General features: G+C 34.2%; 1 protein-coding gene across 2 annotated transcripts in view; it reads left to right on the forward strand.

Annotated features, from left to right (window-relative positions):
* The window catches only part of LOC121734917 (apoptosis-stimulating of p53 protein 2-like), a 353,717-nt gene that overhangs the window by 116,047 nt on the left and 217,164 nt on the right, over positions 1–20,506 (forward strand). Inside the window, exon 4 of one of the 2 annotated variants that reach the window (XM_042125559.1) lies at positions 1,717–1,806. In XM_042125559.1, coding sequence (XP_041981493.1) covers positions 1,717–1,806 — 90 coding nt within the window. Of the gene's footprint in view, positions 1–1,716; positions 1,807–6,951; positions 7,295–20,506 lie in introns of those variants that run through there. The other variant, XM_042125560.1, reaches the window with a different exon arrangement.

Below are 20,506 nucleotides of genomic sequence, written 5' to 3' on the forward strand. Positions count from 1 at the left end.
CGCGACCAAACTACGTAGATACCCCATCTGCCTAGGATTAATCAACTTCGTACGTTCGTACTACTATACAGTTTTTCATTTAACTCAGGAGGGGTATAATAATATTTAGTTTTTCTTAGCGGTATAATACAAAATATTAATAAACTGCCACTTTTTGTGTATTATATAGCGGGTTCTTGACATGGCTAACTGGTGGCTAGGTTACTAAGCTGCTGTCGATTAATTTTCTTGTAATTGAAAGTTAACTGTCTTTTAACCTACCTACGCAATGTTTACATACTCGTTATTATTACAAAGTAAATAAAAAGTACAGTGCTCCCAAAGTGATAATGCGCATAGAAATTTTCGTAACTTTTCGGCAACGATCGTATTTCTCGGAAGACGTCGCTGGAAGCGCTATTTTAAACTTAAGTTTAGGAAAAACAGCGCTTTGCAGCGACAAAGAGGTGCCTGACGTTACTTGGACGTTACCATGGTAACGCCGCGATGGCTTCCCGGTGAGTCAGCGACAGCGGACAGCCACCGGCTATATGATATTTACTTCTATTTCCTTTGAACAAGGTGCAAAATGCAAGTTTCATAGATTCGGGTGTTTTCGTGATTACGACAATTGGCGAAGATTTGCATGCGCATTATTAATTTGTGAGTACTTTACGTTTCTTCCAAGAACTCAAACCTTCACCTAAATCGTTTCAGCGATTTAGGTTGTAGGAGAAACAGATCTTTAGCTCGAATTTTATTGAATAAGCACAGTTTTTTAGTGATAAAAGCTAGCTACTTAGTTTTAAGAGGATTCCATACCGCCGTTTTTCCATACAAACGCTCTCCCCTGTTTCCTCCCTGGATAATGCCGGTAGAGTTATGATTTTTTTCCTGAATATCTATGGCCACTATTAGCATGTCCCTATGTTTTCTTTTTTTTCATAATTTAATTATTAAAAAAGATAAGAACGTCCAAAAACCCAAAAAAATGGCCAGATTTTCCTCTGTGTTCAAACACCCAGAAAACAAAACTGGCTAAAATATACAAAAAAAATAAAACATAGGAACACAGCTCAAGCCTTGCTTTAATTCTTAATGAAAAAATTACTTAAATCGGTTAAGTTTTGGAGAAGGAATCAGCGGACAACGAATCGAAGATTTTCTGTTCTTTTATTAGAACTTTTGTCGTGTTTTCTCTATCGCGCTCTGCGGTGGGAGACTTGAGATTGGTGAGACAGCAATACATTTTCAAATACCTATTTTCAATTTCTCTCGCCCCTGGTGTATCCTCTTAACTCTCTGCCAGCGTTGCCAGATTTTTTTTGTGCCAAGTCGGGACTGGAACTTTTAGAGTGAAAAAGCGGGATTATTCAGTCAAAAGCGAGACAAAGTAAAAAAAGGTATAAAATCAAAAGTTTTTTTAATCTTTATCTTTTTATTTGCGTTAATATAACGTTTACGTGATAATCGATCATATCGCTAAAGAAAATCCACCCCTCTACCTCCCACACTCTTATCTTTATGACGCACCTTTCTTTAGCACGCTGCACGTACGTTCGGGCTTTCCCCGAAAAGCGGGACTGAGCCTGTCCTGCGTGGGACATTTCATTTTGATGAAAAAATCGGGACGTCTGACAACGCTGCTGCCAACATACTGATAACTTGCGAACCTAATCATAAATATATAATACAAGATTGCTTTGTTTGAAATTTGTTTTTTTTTTTCTATTTCAGTGCACGTCCTGAAAGACAACGAGCTACCTCTAGAATTGGCGGAGGCGCTGGGACCTGACGTCCAGTTCGTCCTCAAATACATCGACGCTGGTAAGTCTCTTACCAACACTTTACACTGTAGATTTTAGCATTCCTTTCTAGGAAGAAGGGAAAAAACACGAACTTCTTTTTAGTTCCTGGGCTCAGAAAGTAGACAATCTACTGTAATATTTCATCATAAAAAATGTATGTTCTTCTTCTTATTTAAAAACGAGTTTTTGCCCACGGCTTCGCTCGCGTTAAGAAGTATTATTATATACAAACTTTCATCCCCTATTTTAACCCCTTGGAGGTGGAATTGATCAAAATCCTTTCATAGCGGATGCCTACGTCATAATATCTACCTGCATGCCAAATTTCAGCCCGATCCGTCCAGTGGTTTGGGCTGTGCGTTGATAGATCACCATGTCAGTTTTATATATACCTATAAATGGCCCCGTAATGAGTTGCCAATGTCAAAGTGGTTAAAAATGTATGTTAATAAACTCTTTCTGACTAAAATATCAACATCGTGCACACAGGTGTGCAATTACCAAGTCCTGCATCAAGCGACTTTTCTAACGTTATCAGATAAGACACAATGTTTTGACCTTACAAAACATTGTATAACAATACATTATATATACGTTATCGTCTATATACATAATAAAGCTCTTATTATTATTAGTAAGGATGTAAAAGTTACTAAAAATTAAGTTTCTGATTTTGTCTCTCTAAATCTAGTCTCAAGTTTAGGTAACAACTAACAAGTATAATTCTGTTAACATTAAGAGTGTCCACACCGCCGTTTTTCCATACAAACGCTGTCCCCTGTTTCCTCCCTGGATAATGCCGGTAGAGTTATGATTTTTTTCCTGAATATCTATGGCTACTATTAGCATGTCCCTATGTTTTCTTTTTTTTTTCATAATTTTATTATTGAAAAAGATAAGAACGTCCAAAAACCCAAAAAAATGGCCAGTTTTGCCTGTGTGTTCAAACACCCAGAATACAAAACTGGCTAGAAAATACAAAAAAAATAAAACATAGGAACACAGCTCAAGCCTTGCTTTAATTCTTAATGAAAAAAGTACTTAAATCGGTTAAGTTTTGGAGGAGGAATCAGCGGACAACGAATCGAAGATTTTCTGTTCTTTTATTAGAACTTTTGTCGTGTTGTCTCTATCGCGCTCTGCGGTGGGAGACTTGAGATTGGTGAGACAGCAATACATTTTCAAATACCTATTTTCAATTTCTCTCGTCCCTGGTGTATCCTCTTAATAGAAAATCTTACGGTAAACTACTATATTTTATTACATTCAAAAGTAATTTAATAACAATCAATTGGAACACAAAAGGGATATCTAAATTGGATCACTAAAAATAAATAGGCCTCCGCTGGGACCCACAAAACGTAGTGAAATTGTTTGATTCTCTGCAAATAGGCTGGGGACATCCTCGTCTGATAGACGTATGTATAGGTAGACATGGCACTTAAGCAAATTGCTTGGTCCAAAAAGAAAGACTGAAGGGAAGTTTTGACTTATGTACCCATGAAATGCATGTATAGTAGATATGGCAATAAAACATAAGGCCTGGTAAAAAGTGGGTTCCTTTGGGTTTAGGAACATTCTAACATTTAAGCAATGTACACACAAAACCTAGGAAAATTGTTTGATTCCTTGCGAATAGGAGGGATAGCCTCGTCCGACAGACGTACGTATAATACACATGGCATATTATTATAACAAAAATGGTTATCGATAATGAGAGATTTTTGGGTAGGCTCCGTTTCTTTATTTAAGAAATTTATATAACTGGTGCTACTTTGGGTGTGTTCCTTATTGCACCAGTTAACTGGTGAGAATACAGAAAATTGTTGTTGCTGATGAATGAGTTGTTTATACTAATTGTTAACTATGTAAATAATAATGGGCGTGTTCCGAACTGTAAAAGTTTACTGGCTATAAAGATTTAACAAGATTTGGCTACAGAGATGTCAGAAGGCACCAGAATACCAACTGTTAATAGTTTGGGAACACTTCTATGAATATGTGCCATATCCCTAAGTTTTGACATCTTTGGTTCAATCTCATTACGTCCTATATAGAGGTTAGATGTGTCGTGTATTTGTCGAATATGTACTCATAAAACTGGCCACATATTTACACTTGCTTCCTTTATTGCTATGAGGAAGAATAAAAGGAAGGCCCTGTGCTTCTGTTTATAAATTGCAGTTTATACCAGCGCGCTTATATCTATAAAAAGGGTTATTTTCCACGCAAAAATAGCCCAAATAAAAGTTTTGTACTTAAAGTTTTAAACTAAAACCAGAGACTAATATATATATATATATATATATATATATATATATATATATATATATATATATATACATTAGTTATAGGGCCGTGAGGCCCGGCAAGAGTACACTAGTGGGATAAAGGGAAGGAGAGTAGATAAGCTTAGAGAGGGGATCGATCATGGGGTAGGATACTGTAGCCCTTTAGGGATCAGGGAGGGGAAGGACTAACAGTATATAATTATATAACGAAGTAAGTGTAATTAAAACTACGTTTTAAAGCCAACTACGTTGCTTCAGAGCTCAGAAGGGCCATTAATATGTATGTCCTGGTCTCTGATATAAGTAACAAAAGTCTTTCACTATGTAATTGCGAAAGCCTTATGAAAATTGTCAATCCACAAGCAATGGTGCTGCCAATCTGTTGAGAGGGTCCCGTCATTTATCACTCCGTAAATCAAGGTCACTACTGGACCAAATACTAAAAGCTGATGTTTTATAAATTATATTCTGGACCGTTAAGTATAAAAAGCCATAATAATCTATATTATAACAAAAGTCAAAAAAGATTTTTTTGCCTTTTATTTTAATTGAGGTGAAAAATATTTTTTTACCTTTTGTTACATTGATTATGATTTATAATAATCATAATCATATTTATTTGCTCAAAAACATGGTTACATGGGTTGTTACAGTTATTTTTACAGTGCGGTATGTTTTGTTATGACAATAGCGTGCAAAATTTAAAAAGAAATATTATAGTTTTGATTTCATCACTGTTTAGAGTCTCTACACATAAGGTCATAATTAATTTATTTTTTATTTTTAGTCCTTCTACTAGATTCTATCTATATACATAATACAATACATAACATAATAATACAGTTCATTATTTTTAGTTTACAATTGATTTACTATTTTATAAATAATATATATTTAAAAGATGGTCAATATAATCTTGATATTTTAAATATTATTAATTACAACGTGGATATAGTTATAGGCACATTTTTAAGTAGTTAGAACTTAGAATATGCGCGGTCCCTGGCTCCCTGCGGAATTCCTTTTTTAGTGATGGCTATCTATTTCTCGAAAGATACGTCTGTGACATATGAAATACCTTTGGTAAAAAAATGGAATTTAGGGCTGACATATTTATTGGCATTTGGCATATCTATCGATAATCCAGTCGATAAAGGTGTTGGAATTCAAAACCTATGACATTCATCATTTAGCGTATAGTCTGAAGATATTTTACCTCAGAGTGGCTCGGAATATATTATTATAGTTACTGTACCTTGATTCTACTACTTTCATTAGATATCTTATCTTATCTTATATCTTTTAACGAGCAATTCTTGTATATATATAAATATATAATTGGAATCTCGGAATCGGCTCCAACGATTTTCATGAAATTTAGTATAAGTATAGGGCGATAAATCGATCTAGCTAGGAATCATTTTTAGAAAATGTCATTTTATTCGTGTTTTATCGAATACTGAGCAAAGCTCGGTCAAATAGCTAGTCAATACATTATACAGCTAAGATCAAGCCTGGTATCTTATAAAACAGTATGCTCATAACTATGTAAAAGTTAAAACACACAACTGTTGGCACACGAGTTCGTAGTCTTAATATTGGCATTTCTAGTACCTATTTGCCAACAAAAATCGAAGGTTCCTTTAACAGAGTGACTTTCAATTACAGGGTAGTTGGCCCTCCGTCAAAAAACATCAAACAACTCAACTGATTGAGTTGCAACTTGCAACTACATAGTTTAATTCACATGACGGCTATTTCACATTTTATGAGAAGAGAAAGGGAATTATTAATATCGAAACTGTTTATTATTGTATACAACTAGGAGAATAAGGGTACCGTGCCGTCCGATAAATATTACGACAATCTAATTTATAACATAAAATAAAGTAAGAGTTACGATTTTAATTATTCCTGTACCTATATCACAAAATATTCATATGCAAGAGGAAACTTAAGTAAAATTGTTTTATAGCTTCTATATTTCCCGGTGATAACATGAAATTAAATTATAAATTTTATATTTTACATAACTTTGATAATGATAAAATAATTGGTATTATATTTATTTCTTAGTCAGGGGAGTGAATTACTGCGTTTGTTAAGTTGTTTACGTACAGAAATAGCAATTATTTACAGAACTTTAAAAGTAGATTTAAGAGTTGAGAGATACTTAAGCAGGCAATCTGAAAATTGATAGATACTTAAATATAAATTTTCAGATTGTCTGTTTAAGTTTTCCATCCATTATATCCATCCACTGATATTTTAAATGTCTCTGTTTTTGTTTACTTGTTATATTAGGAACAACATCTTCTGTCCGTCTATCACTTCACCCTTTTAACTTAGCATTTTACTGTAAACTTATTAGAGAATTTTCTACCTTTGCATTACAACAAAGTTCTGTTGCAAGTTTAAAAATAGCCTAGCTATTTTTGGATACCTATCCATTCCGTACCTATAGGTCTCGTAAATAACCATTGTCGTGTAACTATCTCGTTTATTATAGGCGCTTTATTTATGTCCCTAAAGTGCATACCTGAGTAACACCTTCCCGCGATTTAAATGTACATTTACCGGTCTTAATTGCATACCGGTTCGGGCGCTACCGGCCAACCTGATAAAATATCATCCTACAAAATACTATCAAAGAGCCACAATCGAGAATGCGATAGGAAAAAACTAGTAACACGCACACATACACACAATTCACCTGTTGCTATGGATGTGTTGAAAGGCTCACGCGCAGGTTGTACTCCCACTTCGTGTTGCTCCGTCTCTCTCGCGCGACCGAGCTAGAGCGAGACGGGTGGAGCCTCCGTCATACCTGCGATGTGGGTAAAGCAGGCGGGCTGTTTTACCGTCCGCGCCCGATCAACGGTCTTTCTTCTCGTATGTACAACTTAGTTTCGACTTACCGCTGTGCCGTGGCGAGTGTTTTTTAATTTCCCCGCTTATTTTCTAAGTTATGTTGTGTTAAACGTTCTATTTTCGAATAGTTTTCGTAAATATATTAGTTCAGTGTGCAGTGTGTAGCGTGAGAGTGTTTGGACGTTTGTAACATAGGTCGTGAGGCTTTCATCTCGGTGAATGCTGTACGCCATGTACCATGTCCGAGTTCGTTATTAGTGGCAGTGTTTAAATTTGTGGTGGATACGCCGAAACGCCGGATTGTGTACAACGTGTGTATGGACCGGGGATTATACACGTAACCGGGTATGTCCAACTTTCTATGTTTCTAGGTTGTAGCGGACGAGCCTAGCTTAATTAGAACTTGATTGTCCTTACATTTAAACTATCCATTGGAATTTCGTTGACATATCTAGGAGGTAAAGCCTTAAAAGGTTCTATTAAAGGCTACGCGGTCAGGTCACGTCCATATAAATCACGAAATTTCCCAGCAAAAACCTGGTTAACCACTCAAAAGCATAGAAAAACGTGTGAAGATACGAATTTCATAAATGAGGTCACACGTTTCTTTTGTTATTTAAAACCTGAATTTCGTGGGTCTAATATTTGCATTTTAATGTCGCATTATAATAGCAATATTTCGCATATTAATATAGAGTCTACAAAAAACAAATGGGAAATAAAAACTTTAATTTATTCAAAAGTTTTCTTGACTTTTATTCACGAGTTTAAGATGAAAATATGGAGTTTAAAATATATAATTAAATTAAAGTTAATTATTCATAAAAACACTGAGTGCGGCCGTAAGAGTTGGAGGGAAAAGCGAGTGAATCTCCCATAAAAAGAACATCAACGCGCGCCGAACGTCACCGGCCCGGCCGGTTATCAGAGCTATGCGTCTTGACAGTATCAATATCTGTGGTATCAATGGATGGCTTTATTCGACGTATAAATGCTATTTACTAGCTTGTTGTCACAGTATCCCAAGGAAACGTTACTTTTTGAGGGTAAATGTCTACGTTAAACTGATCCAAAACTACCATGCTTTTTGAGTCAAAGTCTGGTCGGTATTTTTTTCGTGAAAAAGTAACAAACTTATTGTAGGCTTTATAAAATAAAACTGCTTGATATGATAAGGTGTATATTATAAACAGTTGTTTTTACAACTAAAATATTATGTCTGCATAAAAAGTTTAAGCTTCAGTTTATAAATAATAAATCTGCTCTGTTTCGCGTACTCGTCTACAGTGATCCTTAGGAATTAATATATTTCTCGGTAAAATAAGCTCATTTATTAATTAAAAGCTTAGCTAGACTTACCAAGTATTTGCCTTTACTCAAAGCTTGCTTTAATTTATAGTAATATTCAAGTTAAGCTCATAAAACGTGTTGAATAAAATAGTAAATGCTTGCTAGATCACAAAGCTGCATAGCTCTTTGAAAATACTTAGCGATCCGTTTGGGATTACAACAAGGGAAATCATTGAAATCTGTATTGGAAGTTGTTAATGTGTTATGATTTACTATCTTAATATTACAATTAATACGACAAATTCACGCTCATTTGTAAATTGTAAGTGAGTATGTTTGTTACTTTTGTACACAAAAATGTTTGAACGGATTTTGATCAAATTGGCTTTGCAGAATTTTACGTTCTGCGTTTACAGAAATCAAATTTTTATCTCGAAAAAGTGCAGTTTTCCCGTAGGATACTGTAATAAGTTTGGATCTAAAGCTATTGCAGAAAATTAATCTTAGTGTAGCATGTCCATTACCCGCTGCCCAGAGCACTATACCACATCCTGTGTGTACTGTGTTACATTACTCTTTTGAATTGATGAGAATCTTCAGTTCACCACAAGATCTAAAGTCTAATTCATGATTAGTTTTTATTTGTGTCGCTTTAAATAACATCATGAGCCTGTTTTACAATCTTCTGTCAACATAACCTATATTTTTACACGCTTTGACTCTGTTTGTAGTTGTAAAAGTATGCAACGACGAACTTTATAATTCAGAAATTATGTAGTTTTGTATAATTTTGCAGCATAATATATTATACTAATTAATTAAAATTATCTGGAACTTATTATTATAGAACTTATATTGTAGCAATTAGAAGATTGTTAAACAGTAATATTAAGTCGTAATAAAAGCCTTGTAACGAGTACATCTACATACTAAACGCGATCTCTTATCTGCTATCAGCTTCTGTAAGAATTGTACAAGGAGGTTAATGTTCTCTCATAATTTATTCAAATTCATTAAAACCACCGGGCGCATGAATTTCTATAAGGTAATTAAGCGCCCAATATGCCCAACTTCCTAATAGGATTAGGCTTTTTGCTACATCCTGTGCATTTTATACATTTCATATTTTTATACTAAACGCATCGATATATATAATAAAAACATATGATTCATATTCTATATTACTAAGGCCCGATTCGACTAAACTTGAAGTTACACGAGTATAACTATCATGAGAATAATTTTACTCCTTTAATTTACTCTAGGGTATTATCTTTTGCATTTTACCAAGTTACTCAAAGAGTATGAAATAAAATGTCAATTATAGTTCACAATGACACCGACCGTGACAGTTGAACCCTGTTGTGCAACTATTCTCAGTTTAATATTTACTCCACCAAAATAGCCCGTGTAAATATTTACTCCCGTGTAATTACCTCATTCTTGGATTAGAAGTTGGAAAAACGCAAAACCAGCTTACTCTTAGATTAGGAGACAGTTATATTCGAGTAAAATTTTACTCCAGTTTGGTCGAATCCGCCCTAAAACTATGTTGCTCAAAACTTTGTTAACAGGGAAATGCGCTTGTTCGGAATTGTAGATTTTTTACATATTAAAAAAAAAAACTATTGCTTGAGACTTTATTTTTCTTGTTTTTTTACACCAATAGACAAAACTGGGAGTAATAAAAGAGAAAAATATAAGGTGTTTCAAATTTTTAACACCCACGGCCGCACTGATTAATAAAAGTTAAGTGATAAAGACGACAGTTGAAGACGAAGACATATTTTAATGTCTCTAAATGCTTAGGCAATAAACTCCTTAAACCCAAATGTAAATGGAAAGATCAAGGCAAAAATCTAGTGACCTTCATCACCTCCATCGAGATACCATGAACCGCGAGGAATTCGAGAAAGTTGGCCAACACCAGCCGAGTGATGGCCGAAACCTGTTATTGGCAAGTGGAGCTATGATGCTCACACTTGTTATCCCACATTGATAAATACATTTTGACCATGTTTTTTTTAATTAAGGAAACATGGTCAAAGTGTCTCTAATTATAGTTTCAAAACATTTCGCATGCAAACATTTTTAATGGATAAGTTTTATTAATAAACACATCTTTCATCATCATCAGTTTTTTTTTCTAGAAAACTCCGTTTCAAATCCCTTGACAACTTATTTATCCTCTCTGAATTTTAATTCTTATGTTTTTATATCGACGTCATAATATAAAACTTTTAAAAGTTGAAATAACTTAAAATAGACTATATCTGTTCATAGTATTATAATATATTTCTACGGGATAAATATTGGCATAATCTTTCTGATATATATTTGCTAATAAATCGGCCAGCAGCGAAAGCTAGCCATCATTGTCTGTAACGGATAATATTTCATATTGAATAAATCCTAAGTTACCTTTTAATTGTAAATTATTAACTAGTCTGTCTAGAGATAATTCTAATTTATTATGCTGTTTCTAATTTATAACAGATTTATATTAATCTGAATTCCCGGCTATGCAAATTATTTTCATAAAATACAGCTTAAAGTGAGATAAGAATTGGAGGATTAGTGGATCAATGCTGCAAATCAAAAGCATCATTTACAGAGCTACTGGCTTAGAACTAACTAGAGATGGTATAGAACAAAAACTGATCAATACATCCGCGAAGGCTGTTTAAATGTATTGGAAATACTTGTTTTTGTGTGAAGAGAATTACTTAGCTTCGGAATTAGATCTTCTCGGTAGTCTTAAGCAGTTTGTCGGTGTATCATTTATAATTACGATGATCATTCGATACTTCTATAAGAACTAAACGATTGCTTGTCTCTTACATTGTATATTACTTATCATCGCTTGTATGCAATAAGTTTCGAGTTGTATCAATTTCTTTTTCGTTATCATTGTCATCATCACTATCATCTTTCTTATTTACTTTTTTACCGAACTTTATATTTATTGTGTAAATATAATATTAACATTTGCTTTGAGATGAAAGGCTTTAGATGTGTAGAGAGAAACAATAGTTATTCACTCTTTAGTATTTGGTATCGACCTTCTATCGAAGTACATAACTTACCTTGACAATCTCTATGCAGTCACTGAGATTTCGAAGGTAGAAAATATTTAATTAAATAATAGAGTGTTAATAATTAAGATAGTTTCGCCATTAATAAAATATATGTAAAAAAGTGTTTTATATTCAATGTTAATCTATTATTTTTAGAATAGATTAACATTGAATATTAACTTTGAATAAATGCTGACCCACAGAAAATTATCTTGTAAATGTTAAAAGCACCATTTAGGCTTTAAATTATTTAGCCAAACAAAACGTAAATAACACAAATCAGCAAATCTTAAATGCTCTATAAAGTTAATGTGAAGAAAAGATATTTTGTTGTTAAAGTTAATGAAATCGTTTTGAAGCAATTAATTCAAGATTTAACCTTCGAATTCGATTAATTCGCTAAAACACAACCAGTCTTCTCACACTTTGTTACTTTGTAACGATTAATCGTGGCAAAGGCATTGTTGATGATATCTAGATTTCACAAGGGCTTAAAATACTTTGGAATCGGTCTCTCACAACCCATAAAAGGTTATATAATTTTATTTTTATTTTAGGTAAAATAGTAAAATTATGGTATGAGCACAACACCATATTACTCGAATCTTCTATCAATAAAGTGTATATGCAATAGAAATCAAAGAAAAAGCAGACGAATGACAAACATTCACAAAGTAAGGAGATTAAATGAAAACACGGCAATGAACGAATGCTATGATAAGTAATTAACAAACAAGAAACCCGCTTCGTTCGCGACCCATTTACAAGAATAATAAGCTAGTGGAAAGGCTAGAGTGGATTTGTAAATTGTATGTAAACAGTAGCTCAGCGGTAGATTCTCTTCAATCAGTATTAGTGAGAACGGAAACTGTTAGGGCCTCGTTTTGAGCTCAAGTTACGTAAATGTGTTCATACTTTTATCAAACTAGTTTCGAAGTGGTCGCATAAAGTTAATAAGGTCATGTAAGTTTTACAACATGGCTCTTACAAACTTACTGATAAGGTATCCCATTATTTGGATTATAGTTTTCCCTTATCTTAGCTGTCTCCGTTACTTTAAACATAGAAATTTACGTTTATAGGTTAAATTTTAATACGATAACGGTGTCTAAACGGTCGTGACAATCGTGTTTACAATTCTCGTGATATTTCTGTTGTAAAGCAAATTTCTTCGAGTATGCAAATAAGTATCTGTTCTATGAATTACAATTCCTTTATCACCTAGCCATTTAGCTAAAACCTTTTCGTTATCACTTTGTTACAGAGTTCGTTACAAAAAACCAAAACTGTCGACATGTGTAATGTATGGAATTAAGCGTTTGTTTATTGTTAATATGACGTTGACGTTCGACTCGTCTTTGTTAATTCCATACATATTTTGTTCGGCGATTCTATTTAAAAGAAGCGATAAAGAAAAGATCTTGGCTCACCCTTTAGTTTCTACATTAACATTTTGTTCACTGGACGTTCGACGATCACTTGATGCGCAAACAGCTGTTTAAAGCGCCTGTTGTTCAACAAAAAGTGGATTTTCTAGTCACCTTTATGTAACAGAAGCTCCCAAATGGTACGTGCCATGGTGCACCTGCGTTTTTTCTAAGGCCTATCAATGTTGTGTCATTACTGCAACTGTCGACATGCGTAATATAAATACTTAGATTAGAAATGTAAATTACAACATTTAGGTAAATTGCTTGCGTAAAACCTTTTTTAGTTTTATGTTCTTGCCTAATTAGGTAACATTGAAATTTTGTTTTAGTAAGTCTTCTAACTTTTTATATGCAATATCATACAAATAGACTAATTAGGAGTAGTCAATACCCTTGATCATGATTATAATTTTAAGAAAAACCCCTCTTGAAAAGTATTTTCTTATCATGGAACCTATGAAATTTCTTCTTCATCATCAAATCGGTTCACAGACGACGAAGTTGATTTCAAATAATAAAGACAGGTCAAATACAATATATTATCTCTCATAGATCCCTAAATTATTAAGGTTACAATCACGTAAAGATACATTTTTTGTTTTGATACCTTGTAAATGAAGCTGATTTCCCTTGAAAAACACTGATTTAATAATAACATGTTCTGATGCATTAATTATTGAAATCCGCATTCTATCTGGGTGAACCTTGATTTTATAATGTAACACGAGGAAGAGGATACACTTTTTGTTTTCATTTCAATGTTTTTATTACAACATTTAAAGGTTATTTAGGATATATCTTTAGTTTAACAAGTACTTTAATTATTATCTTTTACTAAAATATGACGCCCACAGCTCTGTTGCGCAGAATTTTTGTTTACGAAACCGTACATTTTCCCGGAATAAAAAGTATCTTATGTCCTTTCATCGAACTCAAACTACTCGTATCTTCATACCAAATTTCATCAAAATCTATAAACGGTAACAGACAAACTGACAGATAGACATTCGCATTTATAATATTAGTATTGATTTTATTACATTTTGTTTACACATGTAGGTGTGATATTACGTCTTTTTGTCTCCATTTGTATGTGGCTCGGCTTCAAATTACATTTTATGAGTAAATGCTACGTGTATTGCTAGTTTAGTCGCGTGTTGAAAATACGTGAGTCATGACCTACCGTGAGGTTTCCCTCAGCGTTCGAGCTAGACCAGCGCGGGAATTACACAATACACGTTGTACCTCGACCGTTTTGGCCGCGACCGAACGATGCATGCCGTAGTAAACGAGCAATGCATAAGTGTATTTATTTTAAACGGGAATCACTCTATGCACGTCGTACATCGAGCGGTGTGACCGCGACCAAACGATGCACGGCGTCGTGAATGGGCAATGCATATGTATTTATTTTAGTATTAAGCCCCGCCAATCGATCACAAATTGTAGGGTTGCGGCGAGACATATGAATACCTTTTCGACATGAGCACATTACCGTCGTGCGGTGGGATCACGCGAAAACGTAATCAAGAACTTACGACGTCGGTTGTGTTCCTGAGAACTTCGCGTATCGGAGTTCACTTTTATATTTCAATATTTGCGTCTTAAATTACGCAATTTTTGCATGCAATCCCTTACAGAGATTAAAACGTCCAATTTTGATTGGTTTTTGGTTTTTGAAAATTTCGAATATTAAACCATGAAGTTTGATCGACGACAAAATTAGTCTTTTTTGGGTGTGGGCAAACTCGGTTCAATGTCTTATATTGTAAATATACAGCTCCGACGTTGCGGGCATCTGCGGGAATGCAATGCCCTATCGCCCTTGCATAACATATTATAGGCACTTATTTGCACACTGGCAAACTAAGTAAAAGTTTAATTGCACCCCCTATATTTTTATAGATATAATATTATAACAACTGGCTTCAATTATTAGTCGACGGAGCTCCGCTACGCGGGGCTCCTATTTCTGGGTGGTTCACAAAAAAATAACCACGATGGCTAAGGCGGGAGCTTCGCTGCGCTAACCTAACCCAACCAAGTCGTATTGGGCCAGCACGTAGTGATACATTGCTATAATTAATTATTACCTAATTTAAATGCAATGATGTAAAGAATTGTATACTGTTCTTATATTTATGACACTAAAATACATTTTACAACAAATTACGCGTAAAACATAACCTAACTACAGTGAAAAATGAATATTAAAGACACGTTAACAAAAAATAACGTTCCGTCACACGTAACTTCAAACATGTATTAAAAAAAACTATACATCTCCTAGACACAAATCAGGTGTCATTTGAAAGGGGTAACTAACCCCTATAAAATGCCACCGTCCCCGCCTCTCTACCTATAATGCGTGATTCAAATGCCAACCCAACTATACTATATATATACGGTTTAAGCTTATAAAATACCGCGTAATGTAACAAAAGAAAGATTTTGCATAACAGCAAGAATCCAAAGCGATCAATCGTAAAAGGCTTGTGGGTCGAATCGGATTATTACATCAATGGGAACCAATTTTTCCAGGAAATGGCGGCAGTGGGACCCACCGCGGATCGAGAGAGTTCCAACAAAAGATTTTATGCAATTACGATTAAATTGTACGGAGAGCGCAGTGGCGTAACTAGGTAACCGAGGCAAGGCAAAAATAGGTCCCAAAACAGAGGTGATGCTCGCTAGACGTAATTTTATGAGAACAAGGCTCTAATCAAAGGAGTAAAATTGGAGTTTAACGTCCCGTGCCAGTCTTCTTCGACTTTTGCAAGTTCAAATCGAAATAAAATACAATCTGTAGATTGTCAGTCTGAGATTGAGGGGCCCGTTGAGTTTGGGGGCCCCAGGATACTGCCCTATCCTTAGTAGCTACGCCACTGAGAATGCGGAGTGAAATTGTGCGAGTTATTACTAAACGGAGAGTCACGGAGTTGACTTGTGCGAGTCACGAGGTAGAAACCCTCAGCTGAATGTCTTTTAAACTCGTAAGAGACATAAAAAAAATCTCTGTTGTCTCCTGACAACAGAGATTTTTTTAATTTTTTTTATGCTTCTCCTGAAGCAATGGCTATTAGAAGTTTTGCCGGGAATGTGAAAGAGTTCTGTTGTGTTTTTGTATTATTTTCCTAAAATTGTGTTAACTGCTTTTTTAATGTGTAATATTGATAAAATATTAACCATTAGATATTCGTTATCGTGCACAAGAGCACTTCCAGAAACGTGTTTTTTGTGTACCATCCAAAACTCCGCCGAAAGTTTCAGTAAAGTGTCTAACTAGTTTACTGAATTGACCGACTTGACTCCTTGACTGTTTTGATTTTTACTTAGACTTTGACTAGACTTAAGACTTGACGATACCCTTGTATGTGGCACCCCCGGTGTCAGTGCCAAAAGCCTACAAAAAAAATGGCTATTTGTAAATGAACAAGTAAATATCCAGTGTTCTTTGAGCATGCAAAGAATTAAAAAATTTAGTATGTTTTTTGAAACATTTAGTTTACATAATATCTAAGTGGCCTGTCAAAGGCCTCTTTTCAATGACTGTGATGAATGATGATACGTGAAAACAATAATAATTGTCCCTGATTATTTCACTCTAAATATATTATTTTGCCTAAAATTTCTTCAAAATATATTAGCCATGTTATTGTACAATGTAGGTACATTAGCCTCAAAATTGCTCAAAACACATACTTACTTAATAACAGTAATGGTTCTATCTCGTACCGTGGAACGAGAATTTGAAAATTCAAATTCAAGTTTGGAATTCGTTGGTTGCGTGTTCGGAACGCCATGGTAAACGAGCCAGAGGTTATGAAAATATTTTGAGATGTACTGAGTACGAGTACTTGAGTTATCATGGAATGGACATTGGGAACAGTTCAAGTTAATGGAAATAGAAAGATGCTCAGTTTGGCGCCATTTTAGTTGTGTAAAATTATTCGTTACTTTAGAAAATTGTTAGTCCAAAAAGTAAGTTGCGTTGTCTCTAGTACTGTTCAATATTATATAAGTATTTTGTACCTTTGTACAAAAGTTATCTATTTTGTTTCTATAATGCTAACAATACTAGATGACGACCGCAACTCCGTTGCGCCAAAATTGCTTCATAGCGGGGGATTAAAATCCCGGGAAATAACATAGAAATATTTTTCCGAAATAAAAATATTTCTATGTTTTTTTTTAATGAAATAAGGGGGCAAACGAGCAAACGGGTCATCTAATGGAAAGCAACTTCCGTCGCCCAGAGACACTCGCAGCATCAGAAGAGCTGCAGGTGCATTGCCGGCCTTTTAAGAGGGAATAGGGGAGGGTAGGGAAGGAAATAGGGTAGGGGATTGGGCCTCCGGTAAACTCACTCACTCGGCGAAACACAGCGCAAGCGCTGTTTCACGCCGGTTTTCTGTGAAAACGTGGAATTTCTCCGGTCGAGCCGGCCCATTCGTGCCGAAAATGGCTCTCGCTCGTATTCCCGGGACTTTAAGTATCATCATAACAAACAGCAAAATCTGTTGAACTGTTTGAGCGTAAATCGCATATTTTATAGTATCTTTGATTCCTGGCACTTCTAATATTTTCAAACTGGTACAAAACTAAACATATAATAGTACGGGAGCCCTAGAACAATTTTCTTTTCATTACGCTCAAGCATCAAGCTAATTTTTTGTGAGTACATAGCATCATTTTGATAAGACGAACAACTTTTTTATTTACGAAAAATCTCTAAAGTGGTAGCTAACAGAGATAGAAAGGATTTCATTCTTTGAATTGATGGTCCTTAAATACTGTCTGTTTTTTTAGTAGGACAATGTTACTCTTAAATTGTATGACTATTAATCTATCAATATACAAAAAATCAGCTCGTTAGGGTTCTGTTATAGGGTTCTGTAATCAACAAACCTTGGTTAACTACTGAACCCTAAAACGGGACCGTAACAAGCAGATTTTTTGTATATTTATAGGTTAATAGAACTATATAATTTATTCACCTGAAAACTTCGTCGGCACAAAGTAGTTTGTTATCGATTGTGTAGCGGCCGGAGACTTCAAGGCTGCTTGTTTATTCATAAAACGTAATCTTATCGATTCTAGTTTAAAATTCTATGAATTTTATTGCCATGTTTTCCAAGAATTTCATTGTTTCGATACAATACCTTCCATTTATAAACGCTGCAAATGCAACTAATAAGGTTGCTTTAGTTATAGTTAAAGTTAAATATGGCGTCCAAACACCCCATATGCTCATACAACATCTGTCAATTTTTCCGGTTAAAGTTAAGGATAAAGTCAAAGTTAGTTGGTGCAAAGCAGTCTAAGACATAATATCTACTCAATACAAAATTATGTATTTGTTGGAAGTATTTATTCTGTTCAAAGAATAAACATTGTCAGTCTGTAACCTGATTAGAATATTATTTTTAACTTTTATACACATACGAGTAAAATGCGCGGTTTATTAGTATAATTTCATATTTTCATAAAAAAACACAATTTAAAGAGTTAAAAGTCACAATTATGGCCATAAGCCATGAAATTCATGTATTTGGAAAGTTAAGAAATACTTACCCGCCTTGATATCAATATGCATAATTTGAATCCCATACATAAAGATGATAGAAAGTGGACTATGTTTTAAAATTTAAAAGAGGATCGCTAGTTTGATGTAATTAGTAATTAGCAATGTAATACATAATATATTTATAAGTATCGTCCACTTTAAGTAATAAGTATTGCTTATCGTGTTAAAGTAAAAAATCGTTTTGGATATGTTTTAGATCTGTTTGTCAAGAAATGGAACAGCAAGAAATGGGCGTATGCGACAAAATGCTTTTTGTTGCGTAATTTAAAAACCATAAATGTATTTCATATAAGCTATGGGCGAATTATGTATATGCTTGAACTAATCTATGTACTGGAAGCTTAAATCACTCTCCTCTGTTGGCAAAATTAGAATCCCTGTTTTGATAATAGAGGTCTTTTTGAATAATTATTCTGTGTTATAGAAGTTGACCAATCGTGTTATGCTATGGGTAATTCAAAGATATTTAGACATGATGAATACTGACAATGAACTTTAATTTCTTAGCTTTAGTCATTGTTGAGAAAAATCGATATCGCTGCAGCCAAATTATCAAGGTGTCACCTTTATGATGTAATAGGAAAAGTGTTTATCAAATATGAATTATATTAAAAAATCGTCGTTGGGTCCTGTCACAGGATAAAATGTAAATTATTTAGAAATTTTTACCTACTGCGTATTTATATTTTGTATACTAAGCCGTCAATAACTACAGTTTGCAATAATCTGCATTTCGAAAACTAAAGAATAATAATATACTTAATAAAAATAATAAGGAGCATGAGCAAAAAAGAACTAACTTTTCGCACTGCACCTAGACCACAAAAGTGCGTTTTTGTTTGAAATTGTTCATTGCTCTGTTGAAACTACTGTCAAGTTATGGTGGGATTGGTAGGTATAGTATGTTATTTTATTATTGTTGAATATGAAATTTTATGTAGATACTGAAGAAGGATTATAAACATTTTTATCACAGTATTTTTAAGTTAAACACTTAAATTTAAGTTGTTTAGCGTAATAAAACGTCTGTTTTACCAGAGATACATACAAATGTCCAAAACTTTAGAGTCGGTAAACAAAAAACCGTGATAAGGTATTCATGGCCGGTTTTACTGCGTTTATGAGAAGTTGACGGTGTAAATTGCTATAAATACCCATAAAACATACTTGAATGTCACATACACGTAAATTGGTAGATAAACATCCTCAAATACGCTTGAGAAACACAAAAAAACTTTGGTGTAGGTTCTTATTAGACTCCATAAGAAAAGCCGGAAGATTGCTTGGAAGGACGGAACACAGTATAATGTTGCAGTAGACTATCTTTATTACACGTCACAGATTCTACTGTACGATAATACATATTTAAATTACGGAAGGATGGGCTCAAACACACATGACAATACATAATATATAGAATTATTGTTAAAAATAAACAGGAGGTATAATATTATGTGCAATGTGCATACAACTGTACCCTTTGTGACAATCAGGAACTCCGGCTGACAGCGCGTTCCCGTGACGTCACTTCCGTTACGTCACTTCCGACTTCCGCTATTACCGCGACCCGCCACGATTAGAGCATAATCGGAAATAATCGAATAATCGATTCGGTATGACAATTATCGATTTTTGAAAGTGCATTAAGGCTAATTAACGTTACGTAAATAGAAATGTAGATAATGCAATTGTACGAGTCGTTTCCGTTTCGTTACGCGATTTGATATAATTTACCTAGATTTTTCTAGTTCAATTGTAACGTATTATGTGGTACCTAGGTACTTAACCCAGAAACTAATGTCTGAGTATCTCATTGCATGCAATAAAATACTTTTGTGACTTTTATAGCGGTTCTATTTCTATTTTTGTCCTGAGTGTACGGAGAATTGCGGCCAACGATGTGAAATATTTTTAACGTACTTTATTGTCAATTTTCTATATAGTCAGGGAAAATTCAAACAAGAATCTGATTTTGTTTCACATTTTACTCGACGAAAAATCCGGAGGATTTTCCTAGGAACATGTATTTTTAAAGCGAGAACTTTTTAGCGTCGTTTTGCACTTTTTAGTAGCTCTACCATGAGATTAGAGCTATAGTATTTATCGATACTCAATACCGACTACCTAAATTTTTAATATGGCAAATTTTACAGCGCCTCTAGCGGTTACTTGA

This window comes from Aricia agestis, chromosome 16, assembly GCF_905147365.1.
Source record: "Aricia agestis chromosome 16, ilAriAges1.1, whole genome shotgun sequence".
Classification (NCBI taxonomy): Eukaryota; Metazoa; Arthropoda; class Insecta; order Lepidoptera; family Lycaenidae; genus Aricia; species Aricia agestis.